Below are 22,213 nucleotides of genomic sequence, written 5' to 3'. Positions count from 1 at the left end.
CCTTACGCACAAATTGTGTAATTGGGTTCTCTTGTATATGTTTCGAAAAATAATCTTAGCAGGCTGAAAATTTCTCCCAGGGGTATATCATCTGGATCGGGATAAATAATATGCATCGATCAGTGTAACGGGTGTATCATAAGAACAATAGAAAAACACTAACGTTTTGATAACTTCTCAGAAATAGCTCCCCTATGAAGAGAGTTACTAAACATCTGAACACATTCCTCTTGGAACAAATAAGCTTGGTCAGGGTCAAAGTCTGCAAGTGTTCTAGCACTAGCTGGAAAGTCAGAAATAAACAGAACATAAATATTCGGCATTTATATATAGCTTTGTATTTGTAAATGTCATAATGTATAGTTTATAGGGACATGCCTCAGTATGAATGTACTTTTTCTTCTATTTTATCTTTGACAATAGCTAGCTAAGGATAAAAATCTGTCTTGGACATACTTTTTGTCAAGATAAGTGTAACTTTATATAGCTGATATAAAATATTGAACTCAAAGAGATAGCACAGTACAACTAATTAAGAGGTTTGTAGTTTGAGAATTTTGTTCTCTGTGGCATGGCAACGATTTGAATAAACGTGATTTCGTTTAAAGTCAGTCTCGTCCTCCACATCTGATTCATGTGAAGAAGTTGTCAGTTACTTGTGGATGTAAAGTCAATACAAGTGTCTGACTGTTTTACACAAATGAAAGACGGCCAGAGCAACGGGATGGTCATGTTTAGAACAAATTTCAACATATTAAAACTGGTCGAAAATTTATAATTAACACGAACTTTTTTTTAAAACAAGCGATAATACTGTTTACCTAGTCAATCGCGCGAGCATCGTAAAGGACATGCACGGACACCTCATGCTTTTGTTGCATTGTTACGGTCACTTACGCATAGCATGTACGTATAAAGTCAATCTCTGACAATTGCGTCAGGGAGTCGACTCTTTGGCTCAGTGGTTAGAGCATTGGACTAGCACCTGAGTGACCCTGGTTCGAATCCCGCCACAGGCACACTTGGGATTTTTCGTCATAAAATGTATCTATAGACCTTATCGAAACAAAAAGCAAGTAGGTAAATGTCTATATATCAGATACAAACGCTGTTTTTGCAGCGTATAAATAGTATAATTTCTTATGCAGGTGATACATCTTCATGTGCTCATAATATAGTTGACTGTATTAATGATCTTACAAAGACAGCACACATAATACGATATGTTTACAAACTATACATAATAAAACGATAAAGGTTATTATCACATGTTTTGACGTCGCGGGAGTGTAATAAAGCTTTTAAATAAAAATGATAATACACTAGTGTAATAAAGCTTTGACGTCGACGTCGTTTACAGAGTAAAAATCGTTGGTCAAATTGACTTGTTTATATAGTAAAAAAGAGTAGATTTTTTTTTATGTTTTGATAGGAAAGGCTTACATGTGATAAATAGAATATTACATTTGTGACTTTCCACATTGAATTTATTCAACTCGTTTAATAAATTCAGTATGAAAAGACACTCATATAATATCCTCTATATATTATAACGGCGTTTGTACAAAATGTAGCAACGTCTGTACAAAATATATACATATGTACCTAGCGTTAAGACGCTGATACACAATATCACGACCAAGGTAAACAATATTAGAACGTAAAAGACGTTTGTAATTATACACATAGTATAATGTATGCAACTGAGGAGATCAACACTGGAGGCATCCTGAGGCAGTAAAAGCTTTCAATATTAATTGATACGCCACAATAATGTTCACATGCCGCTCTGTACAAAGCTTTAAACGAAAGAATAAGAATATGAAGGAAAAACACTTATCAAACTATCTTAAAACACTTGCAGAGGATAAATGTACTCAAAAGTGTTCTTAAAAGCCTAATGGTGTAATGGAAAATTGCGGGCGCAACAAATAAAAAAAAAAACGTAACTGCTTAAAAACCTGTACCTACGTTTTGAAAGTTCAGGCAGTATGCATAGCTACTTCACTGCTTGAGAAAAAAAATATTATGAAAATCTCGTTAAACAATGTTATTTTAACCGAGAAATATACTATAAAGAACAAGCCGGACTAAAATTTTCATCAGGTTTGAAAATTAGAAACTAATACACAATGTACACGAAGATCGTAAAGCTTTAATCGTTCACAGTGAGTATTATCCAGAGAGTAAATCAAATATGGATTATATCTCATTCATCAACTAGCATAAGAAAGTCTTTCTGAAACGCTTATACAATAGGAAGCAAAAGTATTACTTGGATGTTACCTCCTACACAAATCTTACACTTGCAATTTATATTTCACTATACTATACCGCATCGAATTGTTGTCATGGCACTGGAAAGCAGATCTGTACAAAATCCTGTTCCAAAAACATATGTAGATATGAGAAGTTTGTTATTTCCGTCTATTAAATGCCTAAACTCTAACATTGAATATCAGAATCTAATTGTTTAAATTCGTATTTTTTAATACAAAAATGATATTTGGCGATGGTAAATCTTCGAGGGTCTTTTACCTCTGCGGAATATTCTATTTTTACAGTTGCTATAAGTTTCAATCCTGGTCCATTAAATAGTTTCTTATTGACACGATAATTGCTTTTTTTTAACTGGCGAATAGCCGCACCCATGATTTACTATTGGTGGCCTCCTGCCACGTTTCCCACAAATTTGAGAACATCTACCAATTGCAGGAAAGTATTTTCGTGCGCGGGTCTGTAACGTAGTGTATGCTGCACAACTTACTGGTCACTTTAGTATAGGGAACTTGCAGAACAGACGATAGTCGGTGAAATTTGACACGTGCGAGTACGTTTACCTTTACAAAATTGTGTTGTAATTATTTTTGTGAATTCATGCATGAAATAATATTAAAAAATTAATAGGACAAAGCTCAAGATATAGTCGTAGAAACATTTTGATATTTTTTCGATATTTTGACTGGCTCTCTGCAATTTTACGTTGGGCGTTTTAGACTGGAATTTATGGGATTAAAGTAATGGTTTTAACCATGAATAAAGCTTCTAAGAAAATTCCTGAAGATAAAGCGAAACGATTTGCCAAACGAACACTCAGTCTGGATGTCATGGAAATACATTATTTCAAAACGTAGGTCTATGTAGTCCCACTCGGTATAGGCTTACGTTCGTAAATGTATCTGAACGCGCACGTGACTTTCCGTAAAAAGAAAGAAAATGTCGAAATCACATACGGAGAATAGGTAACTGACCGATTATTAATACGGGTCCATTACTTTAGTTTATGTTCTAATTCTCGGCCTCAAATTCGCAACTATTATTGATCATACTACATATACATTTCATGTATTACGACAAATATTCATAATTTGTTGTCGTCTGGAGTCTGTCAATAGAACACAGTATTGAATAATCTGTTGCCAATTTCATTAACATTACTAAGGATAATTATAACCGTTTCAAAGTTTTAAACCGATGTCAAGATATGATGAGAATGATTCAAACTAGTTTTAATCAAACTCTACTGTTTCAAGATAGTGTCACAAGATTAAAGGTTCTTGATAGATAGCATATTGCTCTGTGTTGCTGCCATATGTGTTTACTCATACCATATATTCATTGTTTTGTTTTTGTTTATTTTTAAGTACCACTGTACTCTTCAGGATATGTTTATTGATGTTCACGTGAAGGGAAGTTACAATACTCTATAATACTCTTGAAATGTTTTGCAAATGTTCTTTGACAGTACAGCATGAACGCTGCCTGGTTTTGGACGTGTGCAGAATCACTCAGAGTTATCTCAATTACATATATTTGGTATCATTTTAAAAATTCCTTTACCAAATGAATGCGAACCAGAAGAAAAATTGGTGAGAAAACACAGTGTTTTTAAGTTAATACCTTTTTAACATGTCGCGGTCATTTTTTCCGAAACAATAACATAATATTCATTTGGTTTTTTGCATTATTTTGCTTTCTTTATGGTGCTCTCTTATTTAAACATCTCATGAAATCCAAACCGAAGTTTTTCAAACATAAATGCCTTTTCAGTATTTCCAGGTTCTTAAACAGTTGTTTATCTTATTTTGAAACACACTGTACTTGTGTATTCTATGTGTATTTTGGTGTTAACTAACTAGGTTATATTGTCATTCTGGTTTATATTTGGTAACTTAATTGAGATTTTTTTTTCAATCTGTTCAGATAAAACCTATTTTTTTGAATATTCTCTCCATGTTGGCCACAGTCCATTTAATATATGGTACTTTACATATCAAATAAAGGCAAAATCTGCACTATTGTATCATAATTAACCCAACCCACTTTTATAGTGTTTAAGCTCTAGACAATCGTTTCCCCCCTCCTCTCCTCTCCCCACCGCAACCAACCCTACCCCCAAAGCCATCTTACTTGTAGAATTTGTTTACATAATTTCTTGGAAAATGAATACTTTGGGATATGGGGAGGAATGGCTACTTTAAAACAATATTTCTGTTATCCATATATATAAAAATAATAACAATTGTTTTCGTCTAAAATTCCATCTCAATCATTTATTTCATAAAAAAAATATTTTTTGAATCTAAAACCTATAATAAAATTTGCAGAATATCTGAACAATTTATTTTTGTCCGGTAAAGTCTGAGGCAAAGTCATATTAAGGTGGTGATACCTTTATGAGAATCGAAAAATACGTAATTTCGGCATTCTACTGATTTAACGGAAAGTCGCGTGCGCGTTCAATTCCATTTACTTTCAAAGAATGCTGGATTGTATCATACGGAAATTGCCGAGAGCCATTACAGGTCTACAACCTTAAAACTGTCAGTATTCAGTTAGAATTACAAACCTCAGCTTGAACTTATTAAAACTTTCGTTATTTTTATTAGTCACAAAAAAGAAACATTCAATAAACAGATAATGTATGTTCCATCAAACCTCGTATGTATGATTTCTTGTATATATGTAAATGTTTTGTGTATATGTTATTGCAAAACGATATTTTGTAATCTGAGATCCTTCAATAAAGTTCTATTCTGTTTTTAAATCTCCAGTTAGGAATATCAATTATGCCCAGATTTTCCAGGTTCAGTTTTTCGCTGTCGTCCAAAGCAGAAGAAGACAATTTCCATTTAAAATTATATAGGTTCTTGATCCGTCTTGATCTGAAACATAAATTAACGATCTAAAATTATTCGCAAAACGTTTATGCAGCAACAGCCAGGTTGATCAATCAATACATTTTATTTTATAGTTTGTTAATGAATTTGTATTACTACATTAAAACATATAAATAACAAGCAAATTCGATGAATTGGTATCCCCCGCCGAAAGGGTTTGTGGTGAGGAGTATATAAACAGTATATCCGGCAAAAAGTTAAGGATGTTACTAAGAGGCAAATAATTTCATTAGTCAAAATCAGTCTAACAGAAAACGAATGCTATTTTTTGGTGGGGGGAGGCGGGCAGCGGGGGTGACTGGGTGAGGGTATAAAAACATCATATGTTAATTATAAATATTGATGGATAATTTAAAATGAAAAAAAAAAAGAAAAAAAAAATGGGGGTGCGGGAGGGGTGATGCATGCTTGGGGTGGTGGGCATGACTGGGTGGAAGAGTGAGGTGGTGGAATAGTACAACTTTGCATGTTGATAAATATTCATGGAAGGTTTGAAAAAAAATAAAAAGGAATGAAAAATTATCTTTTTTGGGTGTGTGTGTGTGTGTGTGTGTGTGTGTGTGTGTGTGGGGGGGGGGTGATGTGGGGTGGGAGTGGGGGTGACCAAGGCAAGGTGGTGACCAGGTGTGGGTACACAACTTCCCATGTTTATAATAAATGTTCAAGGAAAAGAATGAAAGACGTTTAATGAAATTCTACCATTTGGTTGGTTTGTTATCGGTAGATTTTTAAACAATTAAAGGGCAATAACTCTGGAAAATTGACCAATTAAAAAAAAAAGATAGGCATCATCGAAGTATGTTGGTTCATATTTATTTTAAGTTTCATGAAATTCTACCAGCTTGTTACTAAGAAATTGCTGCAGACGTGGATTTTTCATTAAATCAAGGGCAATAACTCTAAGGGAAATTGACCAATCAAAAAAAAAAAAAACTTGACGGGCATCATCCCAGTATGTTGGTGCATGTTTATTTCAAATTTTATGAAATTCTACATGATAGTTACTGAGAAATGGCTGCGGACGCACATTTTTGGGCATATTTAATTAAATCAAGGGCAATAACTCTAAGGAAAATTGACCAATAAAAAAAACCTTGACGGGCATCATCGCAGTATGTTGGTTCATCTTTATTTTAAGTTTCATGAAATTCTACCTGCTAGTTACTGAGATATGGCTGTGGACGGACGCACGCACGCACGGATGCACGGACGTGACGGACGGACAACGCCATTTCAATACCCCTCTCCCGATTTCATCGGTGGGGGATAAAAAAATAATTCAAATTTATCTACAAACGTAAAACTATTTTCTGAATAACAAAATAACCCCTCACCTAACCTGATCAATATAATAAGTGCTGACCTCTTTTTAAACCAATCACATAAAGGACATATTTCATTTTTTCTAAGAGTGTTTTTGTAAAAATTACTAAGAGGCTTATCTTTTTATAGCCATATTGCAGTAGAAAAAAACACTAAAAGATTAGTGGAGAATTCGTCATTTAGAAACCACAGTAGGTCTTTATGCTCCCTCGCTATTGATTTCATAATGATTAAGATTTCATTTCAGGGTCACTATCACTAAGTTGTCGAAGAGTCTTAAACGTTTGTGGTAAAAAGTTAAGTTTAGAGACGTTGGCATGTATAAATAGATAATCCGATATTTTGGTTTAATTTATCATATAAGCTGTGTTTATTGAAACGAAAGTTTGTTTCAGTAGATTCCGAAAAAAACATGTTCACTTAACATATGTTTATGACCTTTTTAAGAAAAGAGTCGCGAGTAGAATTATATAGAGGATAATTGTTGGTTTCGGTGTAATATCACGTTATAATTTCACCGAGTGGGCACCAAAAGTGATATTTTCACGAGTGGCGCAGCCACGAGTGAAAATAACAACTTTTGGTGTTCACGAGTGAAATTACCGTGATATTACATCGATACCAACAATTTTTCTGTTTATTTTATGTCTAAAACTCTACTTTTCTTGTGTTTATTTTAAATAAATGTCGAAATTTGCGGGAAATTTTATCAGGAAGCATCGCAAAGATGACGTCATTTTAACGACGTCATCGTCATATTGTTTCCGGCTTTCAGTACGCTCGGTAAACTTTTTGACGTTAATCCGGGTATCAGATTTGATAATTTTCACTGAGTGGCCAGTGAGTTTATCAGGATATAATTCACCGTTATATTTCGATAAACCACCGAAAAACATAAAATAAATGATTATGATGGTTGATATTGAGTTTGTTGAAATTTATGTAAAAATAAAAAGCTTCAAATCTGAGAAGTGTACTTCAGGTAACGTTTAAGATATTAGCAAAAGATAAAATGTTCTTTAGAAGACTTGTGCAAAGAAAATCGATTTCCTGTAGCATTACAACTTCAGGAAAACGAATCGGACGGCTGATGTGCCGTGTTCTTTTTAGATGCAATGTCAATCTTCCATACAATATTGTTATTCTTTCACTTCCGTTTACGAAGCAATCGAATGACGAATGAGAGCATTCTGGGAAAAGAATGTTGTCAAGCATTTGATAAAAACAATAATTACATCTGGTTTTGTTGTGTTGCATTGAGGAGCGACAAATGTTTCCAACGGATTATCCTCATAGTACTTCTGGAAGTTACAAAAGTTCGTCCACATTTGTGTCATTTCCTGGCCAGGAACTTTTCTGTAATACCCTGTAAATTTTAACGACAAAATTTGGTTATTAGTGGTATGTGATTCTATTAATATTTATGTGCATAAGAAAACTTAGACCGTCATAAAGACAAAAACACGGTTTATACATGTAAATTAGTATTTTAATGCACGTAGGCAGAACCTGCTCCATATGTTTAGAAAAAGAAAAGCAAAGCAAACTTCAAACTTCATTTTTCCAACTTAGGTTTACATCAAGTAAACAACATAAGCATCACTTTCATAGTTATACAGTGGGTAATGGCGGCATATCATATTAACAAATTGCAGTTCAATGGAGAACGACAAACATAATATATATAGCAGTCTGATAAATGTATGTGATACTACAAAGAATATCAAATGATGATAATGTATGTGTTCTAGCAATGTTCCAATAAATATATTAGCGTAAAAAGCTCTTAATAATTACATCGACAAATATACTTAATTTGTTCAGTACAGTTATATTTGTGCTAGAAAACTATTCTTCCAATTTGAAAAAGTTCGGATTAACATAGAAATAGCGTTTCAAATACTTTTCTCTTTCATTAACAAATTTTTGGCAAATAAAAAGATAGTGAAATTCATCTCCTACATCATTATTACAAAAAGTATATTTTCTTTCAGAAGATGGTATTCCCTGCCATCTTCCCATTTCCACAGGTAATCTATGGTTTCTTGTAAAAAAACGCATAATCGATAGACTACGTCTAGATGACAAAAGATTGATGTAAGCGCTTCTATGAAAATTAGTTTTAATAGCTTTGTAAATATTAGTGCTTGATGTAATTTGTATATCAGAATTCCATTCTGTATAAAATAGAAAATGTGGAAACTCCACAGGTCGCTCAACACAACAAAACCGAAAATGTTGCAGGCTCGGTTTGATTGAGCCTGTTCATGGACGGTAGTGGAAATGCATGCTACCGTCCACGCCCTCTAGCCCCGGGTTGAGCAGAACCCAACATTTACACATGCTAAAAGTACAAAAAACAATTTAGAGACATCCGCAGATGTGTTCATACGGCGGTGCACATGGAACCTTCAGTGCTACACTAGTGTGTAATTCCATGAAAAGCGGCGTAAAGTTGTCTCTAAATTTTTGACAAATTGACTCAACCAACCATTTGTCATTTAAAAAACTCTGACTATACCATACACCCGAAAATCCGGATGAACATAATAAATATTTAATATTGTCGATCCACTGGGACATTACAGTACCTGAAATATTCATTTCATATATCATTCTGTAAACTTTACAAGGTAATTTTTCAGTATTTTCATTAGAACATTTAATAAGTTTTGTCCAAAACGACATAACTCTTCTATAGATATCAATACATACTGGAAAGATACCAAGTTCACCATATATCATATATGACGGTGTTGACTTCTTAAGTTTAAAAATATATTTGTAAAATTTCAACTGAACTTTTTCAATACAATCAACATTTCCAAAACCCCAAATTTCACAACCATACAGTAATACTGGTTTTACCATCTTATTAAAGAGATCTATTTGCAGTTCATATGACAAATTAAAGGGTTTAATTTTTTTTCGAAAAAGAAAACAACGCTTTATTTCCCTGGTCCGCTATATATTTCTTTGTTGTAAGAAAGGATCCACCCTTGGTAAAATAAATGCCAAGGTACTTGTAATCCTTGACGATTTCTACCTGACTGTTTCCAATATAAAAATTCAAATTTCATCTGGTTCTACCTTTACCAAAAATAAGTATTTTTGTTTTATCAACATTAATTTTCAATTTCCACAGGTCACAATATGATTTAAAAACATTTAAGGCATTTTGTAAATCGTTTTCAGATTCCGCAAATATCACAGTATCATCTGCATATAAAAGAATCAATAATTTCAAGTATATATGTAAATTTTCGGCATTTAAAGTTTTGCTAAATCCCTCAACATTTCTTTCACATAGAAAACTTTCTAAGTCATTTAAGAATATACTAAACAAGAGGGTCATGATGACCCTGGATCGCTCACCAGAGTAATATGAGCTACATGTTTCAAATGTCAAACTGATGATTTTTAGAATTTTTTTAGAAGATTTACAATCAAGTAACCCCTGGGGTGGGGCCAAGTTTACCTCGGGGGTCATGAATGGAAAAAAGTTTGTAGAAGTCTACTAGGCAATGTAACATATCAAATATCTAAGATCTAGGTCTTCTGGTTTATTTTTAGCAAATTTATGAAGATTTCCCTATATACAATCAAGTAACCCCTGGGGCTGGGTAAATTTGACCCTGGAGGATCCAGAATTGATTTTTTTTGTAGAAGACTACTAGGCAATGCTACACGTCAGACATCTAAGATCTAGGCCTTCTGGTTTATTTTCAGCAAATATTTGAAGATTTTCCTATGTAAACTCAAGTGACCCCTGGGACGGGGTCAATTTTGACCCCGGGGGTCATGATTTGAACAGATTTTGTAGAGGTCCACTAGGCAATGCTACACGTGAAATATCTAAGCTGTAGGCCTTCTGGTTTATTTTTAGAAATTTTTTGAAGATTTTCCTATGTAAAATCAAGTGACCCCTGGGCCGGGGTCAATTTTGACCTCGGGGGTCATGATTTGAACAGATTTTGTAGAGGTCCATTAGGCAATGCTACATGTCAAATATCTAAGCTGTAGGCCTTCTGGTTTATTTTTTGAAAAATTTGAAGATTTTTCTATGTACAATCAAGTAACCCCATGGGGCGGGGTCAATTTGATCCCGGAGGTCATGGTTTGAACAAATTTTGTAGAAGTCTACTAGGCAATGCTACACGTTAAATATCTAAGATCTATGCCTTCTGGTTTATTTTTAGAAAAATTTTGAAGATTTTCCTATGTAAAATCAAGTGACCTCTGGGGCGGGGTCAATTTTGACCCTGGGGGTCATGATTTGAAAAAAATTTGTAGAGGTCTACTAGGCAATACTACACGTGAAATATCTAAGCTCTAGGCCTTCTGTTTATTTTTAGAACATTTTTGAAGATTTTCCTATGTAAAATCAAGTGACCCCTGGGGCGGGGTCAATTTTGACCCCGGGGTCATGATTTGAACAACTTTAGTAGAGGTTCTCTAGGCAATGCTACATGTCAAATATCTAAGCTCTAGGCTTGTGGTTTTTGAGAAGAAGATTTTTGATTTGAACAAACTTGGTAGAGGTCCACTCGGCAATGCTTCACACCAAATATCTAAGCTCTAGGGCTTCTAGTTTTTGAGAAGAAGATTTCTAAAGTTTTTCCTTTCTGTTGCCATGGCAACCAGATTTCTGCATGGAATTCAATTCTTTGAATAATTTTTAAAGAAGACTATCCAGGGAACATCCCTGTGAAGTTTCATCAAAATTGGCCTATTGGTTTAGGAGGAGATGTTGTTTAAAGAAAAGTGTGGACGGACGGACGGACGGACGACGGACAGACGGACGGCCGGACGCCGGACGGTGAGCGATCACAATAGCTCACCCTGAGCACTTTGTGCTCTGGTGAGCTAATAAAAAAGGTGACAAATTTTCGCCTTGTCTCACACCGACATTACAACTGAAAAAGTTTGTACAGCCTTTACTGGTTACCACCTTCGACTTAATATTACTGTATAAGTTATGTATGACATTAAAACATTTTGGTTTAAACATATTTTATTCGTCTATATACAGCTACATGAAAACATATTGAACACAACAAAAATGACAAGGATTAAGCTGAAAGCAAATTAATGCTTATTGAAGCTTTTTCCAAAGCATACTAAATATCGGTACAAGATATGGCGGGTCTCAGTTTGATAATACTAGTTGACGAAATCATGGTTGTGCTTGATAGAAGAAAAAAAAGGAGTGAAAGTAAATCGAATATAAGATAGTGAGGAGAGAAATGATGATGTAGTTAAAGATTTTCAGATGATTGTATATAACTTTACTTGATAGTGTACAGGATAGGTGGAAAGTAAAAGAGCTGAAGAAAGAGCGACCGAGAGTTTTGGTTACCTTATAATTGCAGTATCAGTCAAAACGACGTGATTTCTCAATATACCTGTGTACCACAAGAAAGAGTTGTTCATTTGCAGTGTCTGAAAGTTCAGTGTTACCAAAGAGGATAGTTTTTATAGAGACTTGACAGTGTAAACTTATACCATTTATCAACTCTGGTCTTATATTTTGATACTGCTGACATTCCAAATAGAAGTGCCGAGCAGTCTCTCTTTGACCACATTCACAAAGAGGTGAAGGTATTATGTTTTTAGAAAACAAATCGTCTGCTAAGGAGCTACAGTTAGTTCGGATACGAGTGTGGTAGATCTGAAGCCTTCTTTTACCAGTATAGTAGTGCGCCGGAACTTTTGAAGAAGATGGAAAAAGATGCCTCTTGAATGAATACAAAGTTGGTGAGTTACGAACGCAGATAGGAAGATCATTGAAAGCTCGTGTCGTAGAAGGGAGAAATGAGTTGTAGAATAGTGAAGTCCTGGCTCTTGGAACTCTGTAGTCATCCTGGTTCCGGAGGTTGTATGCTTGATTTTGAACGGGCATAGGACAGAGATTAGATAGGTATGAAGGAACAAGATTTTTGGTCATTTTGTAGTATAAAAGTAGTTTGTGCTTCTGTCGGCGAGACTCAAGTGTTTCCCAAACAACTTCGCCCATGAGTTTTGCAATCGAGATCAACTTTGTAGTACCAGTTACAATTCGAGCTGCCTCATGTTGGATCTTTTCAACAGTGTTTTTCCCTTGGATAGTACAATTGTCAAAGACTACGTCCCCGTATTCTAGTATCGGACGAATGAACGAAGTATAGATGGTTTCAAGAGAGTGGCGATCAAGGACAAATTTAAGCTTTCGCATGACGTTGATACGCCAGTAAGCCTTCTCTACAATATAGTCAATGTGATTGTGCCATTTCAGATCGGCAGAAAGAACAACACCAAGATGCTTGTGACTTGTCACTTCTTGGATCGTCTCATCGTTCATTTGTAAGCTTGGGTGAGCCCTGATACCAGTTTTCCGAGAAAAGGTAAGGGATTCGGTCTTTTTCCGATTGAATTTCACCAGCCAAGATTTAGCCCAGTTTGAGATAGTTGATAGATCGGAGTTAAGAGTAAATGCAGCAGATTGAGGATCCTCGACTACCAGATAGAGCTTGTGTCATCGGCGAAAAGACAAATATGGGCTTGTATATTGTTGACAATGTCATTGATGTATGTTAAAAATAGAAGAGGTCCCAAGATTGATCCCTGTGGTACTCCAGCATTTATGGTATTCCATTTAGACTGTGCACCTGGGATTACACAAGATTGTCTGCGACGAGAAAGATATGACGAGAACCAGGATAGTAACGTACCATCGATGCCCATTCGCTTCATCTTGAGCAAGAGACCAGTGTGCCAAACACGATCAAACGCTTTACTAATATCACAGAAGACTGCTCTGACTTCCTTTCCAGAGTCAATGGCCTCAGTGAAAAAGTTATACAGATATGTAAGTTGATTTGTGGTAGAGTCCCCTGGGATGAACCCTGATTGGAGGGGAGTGAGAAGGTTGTGTGAGGTTAGATAGTTGAAGGTGTGCTTGAAGACAATTCTTTCAAAGACCTTCCCTAATGTAGGAAGGAGAGCTATAGGACGATAGTTTCCGGGAACAGATCGGTCTCCTGCCTTGAAAATAGGTGTGACAAATGCTTCCTTCCATGTATCGGGATATTCGGATGAAGTGAGAGATTTGTTAAACAAGTCTGCCAAAGGAGTGGATAATTCATTACAGAGCTCTTTGAGGATTCTGTTGTTGATACCATCTGGGCCCGCTGCTTTACCAAGAGGTAAGGTTTTCAAGACGGTCATGACTTCATCAGGATATACTTGGATCGGAGGCATTGTGGACAGAGGAGGTATATCACCTTGTAGTTCCGGTGCAATGTTCTCGGGCTCACTCAGAAGTGTCTGGTCTCTAAAATAGTCATTGAGAATGTCTGCTTTCATTTGGTCGTCCTCTGCAATATCATCGCCGTCTTGAAGAGGGGGAATGGAGGAAGAAGAAGAGGATGCTGGTTTGATGAAAGATTTCAAACACGCCCACCAGGATTTAGAGTTTTGTTGTATTGTTTTGAGGTTTGTTGCTAGCTGGTGTATATGTTTTTCCTTAGATTGTCTGATGGTAGTTATTATTTTGTTGCGAAGTGTTCTGAATTTCAGCCAGTCATGTTCTGTGTTTGTGTGTTGAGCTTTCTTGTAATATCTACGCGTTTGTCTGATCATTTTTTTCAAGTTTGGAGGGAACCAGGGTGGGTCGCTGGGTCTGATGGTAACGTCTTTGTTTGGAATACAAGATTTAGAAATGCTAAGAATAGTGTCTGTGATGTTTTTGGTATATGTATTTATGTTTGTATGTTTAAGTTGGTGCCAGTTTATGTTTGCTGCTTTCTCTCGTAGTAATTGGTAATTGCCTTTGTCGAATAGCCATATATGTCGTTTGAAGGTGTGAATTTTACATTTTCCATTTATTTTTTCCCGTTGCAATTTATACCACAAGCCATTTCTCCAAACAGAGTCAAATGCCTGTTTGAAATCTACAAAGCAACAATACAATTTCTTTTTACTAGACTGTACAATATCTATCAAGCTCTTAAGTATAAATAAATTATCACAAGTTGAGTGAGATTTTCTGAAACCTGTCTGTGAAGATTTTATTAGTCGTACATTTTCAGCATATGAATTTAATCTATTATTCAAGATACATGTGAATAGTTTTCCAAAACAACTCAAAAGTGATATAGGCCTATAATTTTCAGGTAAGCAAGGGTCACCTTTATTTTTATATATTGGTTTAACTATACCAATAGTCCAAGATTCTGGAATTACTCCAGTATCAAATACAAGATTATACAATTTACAATATAATGGAAGCATAATATTAGAAGATGCTTTGATCTGTTCATTAACAATATTGTCAATAACTGGAGCTTTGCTATTTTTAAGAGATTTAATAGCTTTTAATATTTCAGCTTCAGTAATTGCCGAATTAATCTCTTCTATTAAAATGTCATTTTGTTCAGTAATAAACGGACCATCAGTTTCGTTTTCAGAGTCCTCTGTATTCAGATTACTATAAAACTAAAAAGGTCATTTAGACTTGCACTTGTTTCTACTACCTGACCTTTAGAATTTATAATTTTCCAATAAAGTTTCGGATTGCTAGATTTTAATGCCTTTAGATTTTCCATTCTTTCATGGGTATAACGATGTTTTGCGTAATGCATCGATTTTTTATATTTTTTACTGACTGTTTTAAGAAGCTTTCTATAATATTCCGTTTTATACATATTATACGCTTTTCTAGTTTTGTGATAAACATTTCTAGCATTTCTACATGAAGCATCAAACCAACGGTTAGTATTACATTTTTCATTTTATTTTGCTTATTTTTCCTGACATTCAATGTTCCAAATGACTGTCTAGAACTGTTATCAAAAACTTTCCCTATTTCTGTAACAATATCATTTAAGTCATCTGTAGAAATAATCCTATTATATGCCAAATTTTCTATTCGAATTTCTATTTCAGCATTTTTTAAGATATCTAAATTTTCAATAAATAACTCAGATTTATCAAAGTCCCATATTTTTGTAATAGGTTCCATACTTATATAATCAGCATTGTTATTTACATTTGTAACATGACTATCTACGTCATCTTTACATTTTAGTGATACTGCTACTGCGCAATGGACATCAGAAAATAAATCACAGAAATCAAAAACCTCCAATTCCTGAATATGCTTAAAGACATGAGAAGTTGATAAAAAGCAGAAACGCACAAAAATACAGTCCTTGCAATACTACTTGAAATATTTTCATGACACCAAGGGCAATAGGGATAAAACGATTTAGGTGGCGCGGTGGTCTAGTGGGAACATGGTTGACTGTCAATCCAGAGGTCCGGGGTTCGAATACCGGTCTAGGCACTGGAAATTTCTGAGATGCTTTTGAGTGGCTCCCAACTAACTAAGAGGCCAGTGCTAGTTCTTCCCAGGAATGACGGCTTCGTGTGTATCGGTGCTATACACCGGGCACGTTAAAGAACCAGACTGTCTATTCTCAAAGCGCTAGGCTAAGTTAGCCGGACAGGCCTGTATCTAAAAGGATTTCTCTCTCTCTGTTCTGGAGGCTTTGTCTCACTCAGTCCCTCTGGTCAGATTGCTCTGTGTCTGTACTAAAAGAGGATGAAATTTTGCACCCCGAGTGACTGCCTTTGGGCTTTGTAAAGCGCCTTTGAACGTGTTTATCATGGGTGCTATGTAAATCTGGTATTATATAATATAATATATAAAGATTTGTTATACTTCAGCTAGCACTGGAACAGCACTGACGCTACGAACAGTGTAACGGAAACCCCCACCCTCTCAAAAATTATCGTGTAACAGATGCCCGAGTAACGGCTTTATGTATCCGTTTTATTCTCAACCATATTGGTAGTAAGAGGTGTACGACAGAGCATGGGAGTAGCTTCACATATATTTCAGCGTAAGATGCTGTCGCCACAAGGGTCCAGGTTACTATCCTACTTATCCAGTCGGCTAATAACACAGTGCTAAGTTATGAGATAACGGGACACACATGGTACTTTCACATATACTGCGGACAGTGATATCCCATTTGAATTCAAAATACCATATTTGGTACATATTGTTAATCCTTACTTATTTTTTATTTATATCAGTCTTTGTGATTATGTTTTAACTTTATAAACATATACATAACAACCTTACAGTTTCAATTCTCAGAAATTAATTTGTTCTGGTTTAGCACCATTTTTCTTCAGTATTTCAGAAAATTAATGTATAATTATAAATTTGTGCTGTAGTACTTTGTGTAATTGCCTTTATTTCATATAGAATAATAGTACATGTGACATATTTAAAACTCGTCAAAGTCTTTTCATTTAGTTTGATAAATACTCTTTATTTTTTAGCTCACATGAGCACAAAGTGCTCAGGGTGAGGTATTGTGATCGCTCACCGTCCGGCGTCCGTCCGTCCGTCCGTTGTACGTCCGTCCACACTTTACTTTAAACAACATCTCCTCCTAAACCAACAGGCCAATTTTGATGAAACTTCACAGGGATGTTCCTTGGATGGCCCCCTTTCAAAATTGTTCAAAGAATTGAATTCCATGCAGAACACTGGTTGCCATGGCAACCGAAAGGAAAAACTTTAAAAATCTTCTTCTCAAAAACCAGAAGCCCTAGAGCTTAGATATTTGGTGTGAAGCATTGCCTAGTGGACCTCTACCAAGTTTGTTCAAATCATGACCCCGGGGTCAAAATTGACCCCGCCCCAGGGGTCACTTGATTTTACATAAGAAAATCTTAAAAAATCTTCTTCTCAAAAACCAGAAGCCTTAGAGCTTAGACATTTGACATGTAGCATTGCCTAGTGGACCTCTACTAAAATTATTCAAATCATGACCCCGGGGTCAAAATTGACCCCGCCCCAGGGGTCACTTGATTTTACATAGGAAAATCTTCAAAAAATTTCTAAAAATAAACCAGAACGCCTAGAGCTTAGGTATTTCACATGTAGCATTGCCTAATGGACCTCTACAAAATTTGTTCAAATCATGGCCCCCGGTGTCAAAATTGACCCCGCCCCAGGGGTCACTTGACTTACATAGGAAAATATTTAAAAAATCTTCTTCTCAAAAACCAGCAGCCCTAGAGCTTAGATATTTGACATGTAGCATTGCCTAGTAGACCTCTACTAAAGTTGTTCAAATTATGACCTGGGGGTCAAAATTGACCCCGCCCTAGGGGTCACTTGACTTTACATAGGAAAATCTTCAAAAGTTTTCTAAAAATAAACCAGAAGGCCTAGAGCTTAGATATTTCACATGTAGCATTACCTAGTGGACCTCTACAAAATTTGTTCATATCATGACCCCCTGGGTCAGAATTGACCCCGCCCCAGGGGTCACTTGATTTTACATAGGAAAATCTTCAAAAAAAATTCTAAAAATAAACTAGAAGGCCTAGAGACTAGATATTTGACATGTAGCATTACCTAATGGACCTCTACAAAATTTGTTCAAACCTTGTCCCCCGGGGTCAAAATTGACTCCACCCTAGGGTTCACTTGATTTTACATAGGAAAATCTTAAAAAAAAATCTGAAAATAAACCAGAAGGCCTAGATCTTAGATATTTGACATGTAGCATTGCCTATTAGACTTTTACAAAGTTTATTCAAATCATGACCCCTGGGGACAAATTGACCCTGCCCCATGGGGTTACTTGATTGTACATAGAAAAATCTTCAAAATTTTCTAAAAATAAACCAGAAGAGCTTAGATATTTGACATGTAGCATTGCCTAGTGGACCTCTACAAAAAGTTTCCAAATCTTGTTTTTAAAGTTATTTAAAGAAAATTTCAACTATATTTTCTCATAAATCTTTTGATTGATTTCTATTATGATCTTTTGACCTTGAAGACTTGTCCTTAAGTGCAATGATAACAGGTGAGCGATATAGGGCCATCATGGCCCTCTTGTTTTTATTTCATAGTTTTATTCTGTTTGTATAGATTAGTGTTTAAACAGGATATTTTATTCCCAGTTTTACAGATGTTTTAATTATATTATTAAAAAGTGTACCATGGTCTCAATTAATGCAGCGGATTAAAATGTTTTAAATGACAGTTTGCATGTTTTGTTAACTCGATAACTGTTTCAAGAAAGTACGTTTCAAGAAAGTAGGTCTTTCTTTGTAATAAATAACGTAAATGTCAAATTTTAAAATATCTCCCATAATTCTAAAGTGAATGATTTATGTTGCTTTAAACTGTATTTTTAACATATCTCGTGTGTGTTCTTTTACTGTGTTACCTTTTATGTATGTAATGGATGAGACATTTATAAACTATTATAAACTATAATTGAACAATGATTAAAAATGATTCACCTAATTGTGCCTACAACTATAAAGTTTAATTTGTTTAAGTAATTAAGCCGTCATTCATTAAATGAACGATCAGTGCATTGCACGCTTTCTTAATAATTAGATAAATGTATGCACAAAACGTTTCACCGTGCAGTGTTAGTGTATGTTACCTGTGACAAGGTAGTATGCCTCTGGAACAAAAGTAACTCCACAGAAGGAGCCATCAACATAAGTTGTATACAATTTAGTCACATCAGGCTTACTATCCAGATCCTGTAATTAATAGATTGATTATTAATCACAGCTACATAAGTAAATATACGGTAGCTCGGGGTTGCCTTCTGGCTGCCATAATGGCACACCCAAAGTCATGACGTCAGAAGAGCTTTAGCCCCAGAGACATTAAGAAACTTGTGTGCATTAATGGCCAAAAGGCATAAACAACCAGTTTTTATACCTTATAACTATGGATTTCATTTCAATATTTTTATTTTCAGATATCGTTTTTTCAACAAACGTGTCAATTTCCTTGCTTTTTCATCTCTCATGTAATCAAAGTCTGAACAAATTATCAAAAATACCTCTTTCAGGAAATATTAACGTTTGCTATATGACCTCGTAACTCGTGACCATTACGGATATGTTATCATATGTCTCTCGCATAACTTATAATTACTTTTTGTTACTATTTATAGCACAGTATACATGTATGATTAACCATCGGATGATAAAGAAAGAAAAAAAAACAACAACAGAATATCGAAATAAAAATATATCTAAGTACCATCAATCAAAAGAATTACAAACTATATGTAAAAAGTCACATTGAAGGAAGGCTATTTAAACAGACACTTAAATAAAAAAAAAAACATTTTTGACGCCCGATTGCAATAACGTTTCACAAGCGTATAATGTAACCATTTCTAAGTAATTAAAACAATCTTACAGTAGTTCTGTATTGGCGCAGTCGCTCCACTTCATACACTCTTCCCGAACCCGAAGGCACTGCAGTCCCATTGTTTTTTATCTTAAACACACTTGCTGCAAAAAAAAAAAAGCTCAGGGGACCCTGGTCCTTGTAAAATAGAGTTTGCAATATATAATCAAGTTAAAATCATTTCATGTATATCTAAATATCTAAAGTAATCGTATAAGAGAACAAATGAGAAGTATATGGGACTTGTTGCCCTGTACGCTATACATTATTTTCCAAAACACAATAGTTTTAATGGTGTGGAAAGCTGTCATACCAAGTCAACAGAAGAGAAATTATTTAACAGAAGAAAACTGCGGGCATATTTCAAAAATAAATCAAGTGGCTTGAAATGGAGTCACCTCAGGAACTTTTCGATGGTATTATTTTTTAAATTTTACTAGCGATTTCTAGATAGATAAAGAAAACTGCGACATGCAAGCATAATGCCTAGTAATTGTTCAGTTGACCTTAAATAAGTATGATGAAACTCATACACTTGTGAAACGAGCTCAATTTTCTCATGTCATGAATGAAAAAAACAAAACAAGTAAAAATGTACCAAAAGCGTAAAAACATTCAGAAAAATCATTTAGTTTCGTGCAATTGAAATTTCATAGTTTTCGCCAAAACATTGTTGGTATGACTTCGTGGGGTTCAATTTTTGAAGATGAAATAAATGGTTGCTGGGATTTGATTCTTGAATTTATGCAACTAGAAAAATCCATGGAAATCAGTATATTATTGACAACTTCAAATACAAACTTCATCGTACAAAATTGTGAATTGCAGAAATGCTGCTGCACAGTCGGTTGTGGACCGGCGCACGTGCATGCTGAGACGTACGTGAAAGCACCGGCCGTGATCAGAAGTCCAACATACCATAGCTGTGGCATCTGCAAATGGAAAGAACAGAAAGTTATAGATATTTCGTATTTATAATACTTATGTCATGTTTTATTTATTTAGTTTATGCGAAATATTTCTGTTGATTACTATGATATTGGGTAGAGATCGAAGATGCTTGAAACCACGGCTCGAGCTTATATAGCATTTTATATCAAGTCAGTAAGTATGTATATACTGGCTGAAAATACAATTCAGGTTCAATTCAACTATAATATATCACTCTTCAATAAACGAAAATGTCTGGGAATCATAACCAGCGGACAAGGCTACATTATCTAGCAAATTTGAACTATTCTTAGCTGATCATTTTGATGAATTTGTTTTAAATGGAGTGCTATAATATAAAGGTTATACAAAGTTTTGAAACTTCTTGATAATATTATGTAGAAGTCGAGTGAAAAAGTAAAATAAAATAGTGTAAATGTATACTGTTGGGATTCCCGACAATACAAATATCTGGAAGAATATGTATTCATATTTGTACCACAAAATTTTAAGCTAATGATGTTATACTCTACGGGTATATTTTTCAGTTATTTAGCACAGCTGATTTTGTTTTGTTGTTAAGAGCATTTTGGCATATTTTATACATTGCGTAAGTGTATTTCTTTATTCAACGTACACATCGCACAGACTAGCTCAGTCACCCTATTTATTTTATACACTGTTAGAGTTTTAATGACTTACAAAGACAGTATTTCAAAAAGAAACATGCATGCATCTCGGAAAATATCTCTGTTAAACCTCTGTTGTATAAGATAAAATAATTGACCGTCGGAACCTGTACTATCCCACATACTGTCGTGGTCGTTATTATGTTCAAACACCAATAAAGAAATAATTAATTCATATGAAAAGCCAATTTACATAACGTAGAGCAGTCAGTCCTTTTATCCTTTTATCAAACCATACCTTCTTATCGTATGCATTTGAAATTATATGCATGTTTATTACTCGTCACGTGGTAATGAATTTTTCCATCATGAAATCCATTCAGTAATACTTTAAAATAATAAAGGAGGGATGTTTCACTCTTATTTTGCTGACTTATTTCATTATAGAACTGACCGGCCTAGTAGACAGGAAGTGTGTGAAATTTTGAAATTTAAAGATAATCTTGCATTACGACTGTAGTAGATAATTGAATTATTTGTTCATCTAATTCAATGATTTTATAAATATATATGAATTATAAAGCGTTATACAAAATATTTAACGTGTTAATTTTATCAGCAATTAATCAATATTTTTGCACTATAATAATTTTTTCAAACATGATTAAAAAATTATACAATGCACTCATTATCAAGAGAAGCTTATTAAGTCCTGGGCAACAAATAAACAAGAAGGTTAAAAGTTTGTCATATATATTTTATTAAATAACGATTATTACGCCAAAATATAGCAGTTTTCACCCATCCATTTAAGCCTAGATTTGGACTACAGTGCGAAGATAACTCTGTATGTAACCGAGAATTGGGAAAATGGCCTATTGTTGTAACACGGATAAAAATATATCCATGCGCAGTTGATC

At 34.7% G+C, this 22,213-nt stretch overlaps 1 protein-coding gene across 2 annotated transcripts in view; it reads right to left on the bottom strand.

Moving 5' to 3' along the window:
* LOC128552432 (uncharacterized) overlaps window positions 1–20,673 on the bottom strand; it is a 56,221-nt gene extending 35,548 nt beyond the window's left edge. Inside the window, exons 1-5 of one of the 2 annotated variants that reach the window (XM_053533470.1) lie at window positions 20,546–20,673; window positions 19,744–19,838; window positions 18,968–19,070; window positions 7,739–7,869; window positions 4,490–5,165 (exon numbers count right to left, since the gene is read on the bottom strand). In XM_053533470.1, coding sequence (XP_053389445.1) covers window positions 5,139–5,165; window positions 7,739–7,869; window positions 18,968–19,070; window positions 19,744–19,838; window positions 20,546–20,666 — 477 coding nt within the window. In that variant the 5' untranslated portion in view covers window positions 20,667–20,673 and the 3' untranslated portion in view covers window positions 4,490–5,138. Of the gene's footprint in view, window positions 1–4,489; window positions 5,166–7,738; window positions 7,870–18,967; window positions 19,071–19,743; window positions 19,839–20,545 lie in introns of those variants that run through there. The other variant, XM_053533469.1, reaches the window with a different exon arrangement.
* Window positions 20,674–22,213: the final 1,540 nt, after the last annotated feature.

Source organism: Mercenaria mercenaria, unplaced genomic scaffold, assembly GCF_021730395.1.
Source record: "Mercenaria mercenaria strain notata unplaced genomic scaffold, MADL_Memer_1 contig_2799, whole genome shotgun sequence".
Classification (NCBI taxonomy): domain Eukaryota; kingdom Metazoa; phylum Mollusca; class Bivalvia; order Venerida; family Veneridae; genus Mercenaria; species Mercenaria mercenaria.
The sequence above is the reverse complement of the archived record's forward strand: the minus strand, read 5'-3'. Positions and strand labels throughout refer to the sequence as shown.